The 7,231-nt window shown below is 34.1% G+C and overlaps 1 protein-coding gene across 2 annotated transcripts; it reads right to left on the bottom strand.

The window, feature by feature from the left end:
- Positions 1-2,923: 2,923 nt before the first annotated feature.
- On the bottom strand, positions 2,924-6,314 carry LOC117932934 (putative glycerol-3-phosphate transporter 1). 2 transcript variants are annotated; one of them, XM_034854258.1, is made up of 4 exons: positions 6,228-6,314; positions 6,054-6,104; positions 4,291-5,350; positions 2,924-3,755 (listed from the first exon to the last, which is right to left on the bottom strand). In XM_034854258.1, exons 3-4 carry the CDS (start codon positions 5,276-5,278, stop codon positions 3,193-3,195), a joined length of 1,551 nt encoding a protein of 516 aa, XP_034710149.1. In that variant the 5' UTR covers positions 5,279-5,350; positions 6,054-6,104; positions 6,228-6,314; the 3' UTR covers positions 2,924-3,192. The 2 variants fall into 2 exon arrangements, with proteins under 2 accessions (XP_034710149.1, XP_034710148.1); XM_034854257.1 differs by lacking the exon at positions 6,054-6,104 and having other exon boundaries at positions 6,228-6,306.
- Positions 6,315-7,231: the final 917 nt, after the last annotated feature.

Genomic DNA, 7,231 nt, shown 5'->3' with positions numbered 1-7,231 from the left:
AATAGGGTGATGGTCTCTTTTTCCCAAATTTAAACTAGGTGAATGTAAGAGATAATTATATGCAAGTATATATGAAAATAATATAAAAACAATTGCATATAAATTAAAGGAGTAGGGAAGAGAGAATGCAAACACAAGATTTATAGTGGTTCGGCGCAACCCGGCCTACATCCACTCTCCTCTAGCTTTAATCCCAAGCTTGAGGTTCCACTAATTCAAGGCTTCCAAACCAAGCCTTCAAGCAATACAATTGGATTATGGTTCCAATCCACCCTCTTGGATTTTTGGCTCCAAGCACCCTTTACACTTCTCAAGAGATACCACACTCTTGGAAAACTTCCTCACAAAGATATACAAATAAAGATCTCTCAAAATCCTAGTAATAGAACTTTAGGCTCAAAGATACAAGAAAAACTAGGATTGAATGGTGCACTAAAGATATGCAAGTTTTGGAATAATGGTGCACTCAAAAATACTCTTCTAAGGCTCAAATATACTCAAGAATGATTTAGGAAGGTTAAGCTCTAGAAACAATGAAGACTGGAGCCTTTTTATAGAAGAAAAAAGCCAAACTAGCCGTTTGGGGTTCGTCCGGTCGAGCTGGGGGTCGATCGGTTGACTAGCCGTTAGCATTTAATACTTGGCAGGTGACCGTTGGGCCTCGACCGGACCTCAACCGGACCTCGACCGGACGAGGTTCAACCTTGACCGATTGAACAACCGTTCTGGAAGAAAGAGAAAATTTTTGCATTTTTCGAACGGGCGACCGGTTACTGTTCATACCTCTCAACCGGTGAGCTGAGGGTCAACCGGTTACTGTTCATAACCTCAACCGGTTGAGTTGTGGGTCAACCGGTTACTGTTCATCCGGTTCAACAGGTTGAGCCATTTTTGGCTCAACACCCAACTTTTTCAATTTAAAACCTTTTAAAACAAGTTTGGAAAATATTTGACACAAGGTTTTAATTGAAAACATGAAATCATCCAATTTTAAAAGGATTTAAAATGAATTAATTCTTGGATGATTTTGGTGCATAAGTAAAGAATGTAATGCATGAAAAAACCTAGTGCACCAACAACCTTACAAAGAGATCTTATGAAACTTGGGTCTTGAAAAGCACTTCTCTTTGAGGTGGTCTTCTTCTTCATGATTTCTCCTTGGCTTGATTTTTCTTTGGATTGCCACTTTGGAAGTTGTCTTGCCTAATCACACTTGAAATATGATCATTAATTCTAAACCTTGTTTTGTTATCATCAAAATCAAGATTAACCAAACCTTGGTTTCACAAATATATATATATATATATATATATATATATATATATATATATATATATATATATATTATAAAAATTAAAATATTATATTTTTTTATAATTTATTTTATTGAAAAGTGTTTTCTTATTATTATAATTATCTATATATTAAAAATAGAAAAATAAAAATTAAATTAAATTATTTTTATATATAATCGGGTCGGCGGGGTAGAACAAGGCAATTATCAACCCACCTCAAACCTGTCTAGGGTTTTTAAAAAAAAAATCTCAAACCAGTTTATTTAAATTTTAAACTCGTCCTATTAGGGGTGAGGAGAGGTGAGTACCTAAAAAAACCCGCCCCATTACCAACCCTAGACAAGTGCACTGAATGTTCGAGGATTATAAGAAATAACACTATAGATATTATAAGATTGCATTTGTTAATATATGTATTCAAAGTGTTTTTAATGGAAGTATTTTCTTTTAAAAGAATCACATATCACATGTTTCTAAAAAAAACACAAGTCATATTCTAATACTACAAGTCATTTTTTCAGATTTTTAAAAGTGTTAAATTTTATCAAACACTTAATCTTTTTTTCAAAAACACTTTTTAAACTAAAACCATAGTCAGTGTTAAACAGTTTCTAAACAATCTATATGGTCATTATTATTATTCTTTTTAAATCATGTTTTTTTTTTTCTTACATGTGAAATGATGAAAAGAGAAAAGTGATGTTGCCTTTAGGTGGATGAAAAATGAAAAAGGGTGTGTGTGAGATTTTAAGTTAGTCTTGTAAAGTAAAAGTGCATTAGCCATGAAACCTTATTTTCATAACTTGTATGTGGTCCTCTTATTCCCCATCATGTTTTTTCTTTTTTCTTCACTCTTTTGAATTTGAAGTTGTGTTGTCATATTTCTTTCCCATGCCCTTGATTTTGTCTTTACATGAAACTCAATCATGCATTTAACAAACTTGTCCCATATATGTTAAGATTGAGATTAGGTGAAATTTTTTCTTTATCACATATATAGATAAGGACCTGCTCTCCCTCATATAGATATTGAGGAATTCATTCATATATAATGTTAAGAACTTTTTTCTTTATCTCATTTAACATGGTATAGATATTAATAAGTTTATATTATATAATAATAAGAACTTTTTTTTTCCCTTATCCCATATCTCATGGTGTTACACAGGATTGCAAGGTCAAATTAATAGCACTTTTATGGAACCAAACAAAATCCCACATCGATACTAAGGATCAACTTAATATTATTTATAACAATTTGCTTCCAACCATATAAATATCATCTATTTTAACGATAAACTCTCATAATTTTAAACATGCCCATATGATTAAAAGAAATTCATATATACATCTATAATACTAAAATTTGTTTCCCCAACCCCCACAATTGTTGTTACTAAAGCTCCTCCCTTGAATCAATGAACCATGCAACTTAAGGGTTTGCAGGTGATGTACAACAATGAATGAAACTCCTGAGCACCTATACTTTTTGCCCATTGGCAGCTACAACACAAGGAAACCACTCCCAAAAAATTTTTTACACCAGTGGGGTTTAGGAATTAGGGGTGAAACTATTCTCAACTCCTACCTAAAATTCAAACAACAAACAGAAATAATTGGTCAGTTTCTGCGTGAACCATCCTTCTGGATGTGATCTCTTTACTGACAAAATGGGTGAAAAATGTACGTATAGATAGGTAGAATCAAATACGTGACCCACACTTTTCCTTCAATTTACAAACTAACTATGAAGAAGGTTAAAAAGCACCCTCTCCCATCTTTAAACATACAAGATCTTCGCCTCATCTGATAATCAGAGGCGGTGAACCTAGGCTGCTCATAAACACTGAGAATATCACACATTCAATACAAGCTAATTATAACTCTTTCAGAGAAATCACACTTCAAGCGGTGCTGGAGATCTTGATGTTGGCCGTCCTTGCCGTCTTGATTCTGCGATCTTGGCAGCCACCTCGGCCACAACAAGCCTAGTTAAAAGTAGGCCTGCCACCAGAGAAGATGCCATTGACATTGTAAAAACTGCACTCCAGCTCTTGGCGGAGATGTAGCCGATTAGTAATGGTCCTAGAGCAGCCCCAACAGCACCTGTGCCATCTATAATTGCTGTTACGGTTGCCAATGCCCTTGAATCTCCTTCCAGTGAACTGTGGGTACCCAGATCAGCCGAGACGGCTGTTGTTATAAGAGCATAGGGGCCATTCACAAACATTCCAGTGATGAACATGAGCACTACATTTACAGGCAAGGAAACACTTCCGTAGCTTCGGTAAAAGAAGAGGGCAGGGATAGCACAGTACATAAAACTTGCTGCTGTTAAGGCTCTGGCACCTAGGCGGTCTGAAATATGGCCAGCTAGAATTCCTCCAACCAACCCTCCAACATCAGAGACTGTAGATAAGTTTCCAGCTGCCTCACTGGATAAGTACTTGCCATCTATTTCTGAAAGAAAATGAATGGCAATGGAACCAATCAGAATCTAGGGACTGCTTTACAGAAGGATTCAACTACGCATTTCATAATTCAAAGGCATGTATGTACTGAAGATAACAGGCGAAGAACGAAGTGATATAAAAACCGATATCAATGTGATACACTGAAATATTTTATTTAAAAGTTCACAGAGGACCTTTGGAAATACATGATCCACTAGTATGAAAAGCAACTTTAAAATTTTATTCAAGACTAATAATGCATTCTCACTTCCAATGTGATGGGATTGAAGGATAAAACATTATATGAACATAAAATCAGAATTATCCATTTTGAAAAGCTTCTATTGTTTGACCATGAAAGACTTCATAAGAAGTAGATGAAGCCAAGACTCTTCAAAAGGTCAATCATAAGAGGAATTGGACACATGTAAATAGAAACTCAAAGCTTGAATATCTTTTTAGTTGGTTTCTTGTAAATACGTCAAAGAAAGATTTTAATTTATCCAATTTAAGAGAAATCAAAAGTGATGAAGTTAAGGTACCTGTGTGGCTAATGTAGAAAGGAAGCCAATAAAGAAATGTATAAACAACCAATTTGACGAAGAAGAGGGAAAAAGCAAAAGGAGCAACTCCAGGAATTTTCCATGCTTCAATGAACCCTATGGCTTTCTTCTTAACCTCTGTATCTGACTGCAATAGAGGTTCAGTTAGCTCCTCCCCATTTTTCCTGGGAGAGTGTACTTGATCTTCCTCTGCAACAGCTCCAACAGATTCAGGACTAACAGGCAATAAGAGGAAAACCACCAGACCAACAAAAGCAATCATGAGGCTGGGAACAACAAAGGACCATCCCCACCCATAGACCAATAGGACTGAAGCAATCACAGAACCTGCAATGTTCCCCACCGAAGCGTGAGCGTTCCATATCCCCATAATTAGTCCTCTCCTGCTCTTTCCAAACCAGTTGCCTACCACAGCAACTACTAAGGGCCATCCAGTTGATTGGAACAAACCAGCAAACATCTGATCTATCAAGAAATAGTAAAAAATATGGATGTTTGCCCAGTAACCAACACCATACAGCGAAGTGAACAAACCAGTTCCTACCATTCCCACTGTCAAAAAGATTCTTAAATTTAACCTATCGCCCAAGTGCCCGGAAAAGTACGTTCCAATGGCATATGCTCCAAGGAATCCAACATCAATATCACCAAGCAAAGCTGTACCATCTGGTCCATCAAATGGAGCCCATCCACTTCCCAGTGCCCATGAAACTGGTCTGCCAAGATTCTTTCTCCACCATGGGAGAAACTTCAAGCTTACATCAGATTCAGGATCAAGCACACTTTTGACAACACTTGTGGTTTTCCGATTAGCATGGTAGCTTGCATATGCAAAAAATGTCACAATTAGGACAATGGCTTGGTAGGCTTTGTAGGACAGGGTTTTCTGCTTGATGTGCTCTAAGAATCTAATTCCCAGTGGTTTCCTATAATTTGTTGCTGGTAATGGTTCTAACATTGAATCCATGTATGTAAGCCTAATCCAAATTAACGATCAACTAGAACGAAGAGCTTCAATTCCCTCCTCCAAAACTGATGACTGCAAGCAGGAGAGAGGGAGGGGGAGTGAGAAAGAAGACATGAGATTGCAATTAGGCAAGCAAGTCTACTCAGATTTATACTACTACAAGCAATTGATTCCAATGGAGGAATCAAATATTGTTTCGTATAAGGATAATATTCAATATAATAAGCTTTGATCATTGAGTCAAATACTGTAAATTTCGAGGAATTGACAGAACACGTTTAATTCAAGTTACTTATTTAACAATTCATTAGCTTGCCCAACAATCTTCCACCTCCTAAATTGTTCACCAAATCAGTTTCGGAAGATCGAATCGAAAGTCTGATAAATCGAATCAGATTCCAATGGTTTAGAGAAAGCAAAATAGAATAAGTGCTTGAAAGCAGTAAAAGAGATGCCACTATTCCCAGGAAAATCCTCCAGTTTTCCTGGAAAAATTTTCCAATGCTCTAATTACGTTTGTCAAACACAACAGCACAACACATAAATATGATCAGACTGCCCAAACAGCCGCAGAATCTCGCATAAAAGTTCGAAACTCCAATTCATTCGACAAAAACACAAAAATACAGAATCATCTATCATCGGAAAAATTATATATATATATAAACAAGAATTCTTGCTTCATCAAAGAACTACGGAAAAGCTAAAAGTTTGAACAATCTGAGACAAACCCAGTATTTTTAACCCCATAATGGAAATTTCAACGAACACCCACCAAAGAAATTGCCTCTGAACGATCTTCAGCCAATGATCTCAACCACAAGTTCTTTTTCCCAAAAAAAAAAAAAACAAATAAAACTTCAAAAAAGTGTAAAAAAATAAAAAACAAATTTGACGAATGAAAAAGACTAAATGCAAGATTCATGAAGACGAAGACTGAGAATCATACCTCTCTTTGAACTGAATCAAACACCGTATGTGGAGACACTGCTCTGGTTTTTCCAGCAGCTATGAAAAATGTGAAAAATCTTTTGTAATATTAGAAAACCAATTATAATGAATTTTTAAAAAACAATTTATAGGTGATTATTATCAAACCACTTTACTAAAACATACTTCAAGTATAACACTGTCAAATGTAATATAAACAGTCTCTTTGATAGTGATTAAAAAATATTTTTTTTCAAAAAAATATAAGGTGTTTAGTAAAATAATTTTAAAAATCTAAAAAATAGTTTATAATATCGAAAAATCACTTATTATTTTCTTTTAAAGATGTGATTCTCTTAAAAATACTTTCACTAAATTTCATCAAAAACATTTTTTGTAGAAACTCTAACATCGTAGAGGTTATGTTTGATTCCCGCAAAATACTATGGAAAGAAAAATGATATTTTTATGTTTGATTGTCCTATGAAAAATATCAAATAAAATAAAATATAATTAAAACTAATTAAAAGATTATATATTTTTTAATTATTTTATCTTTATATTGATGAGTTCAAATAAATAAAATGAGTTTGAAGTAACAAAAAAAAATAATTTATCTGACTTTTAATCTATTTTTTATTTTTTTTCTATTTTTTCTTTATATTTTTTTCTTACATTTTCCCTCAAATTTTTTGGGGAAAAAACATAGTCATAGTGTATTTGGTAGTGATTTTTAGAAAACATTTCTAATATTTTTTATTCTTAAAAGATAAAAAAATTTTAAATATTAGAACAAGTTAAAAATATTTTTTAAAATTATTATAAATTTTATTTAGAAGTTAAAATTAAAATCAATGCATATTAAAAATTAAAAGTAGAGTGTGGAATAGATGTGGGTTGGAATACAAGTCCTTTCATATTCACTGGGCCCAATGGATCACATTGAAGTTAGAGGACAATGGAATGGTACTAAGAAACTGAGCAACTTTCCAAATGTCCAACAAAATTAAAGCATCTTCTACC

This window comes from Vitis riparia, chromosome 16, assembly GCF_004353265.1.
Source record: "Vitis riparia cultivar Riparia Gloire de Montpellier isolate 1030 chromosome 16, EGFV_Vit.rip_1.0, whole genome shotgun sequence".
Taxonomy (NCBI): Eukaryota; Viridiplantae; Streptophyta; class Magnoliopsida; order Vitales; family Vitaceae; genus Vitis; species Vitis riparia.
The sequence above is the reverse complement of the archived record's forward strand: the minus strand, read 5'-3'. Positions and strand labels throughout refer to the sequence as shown.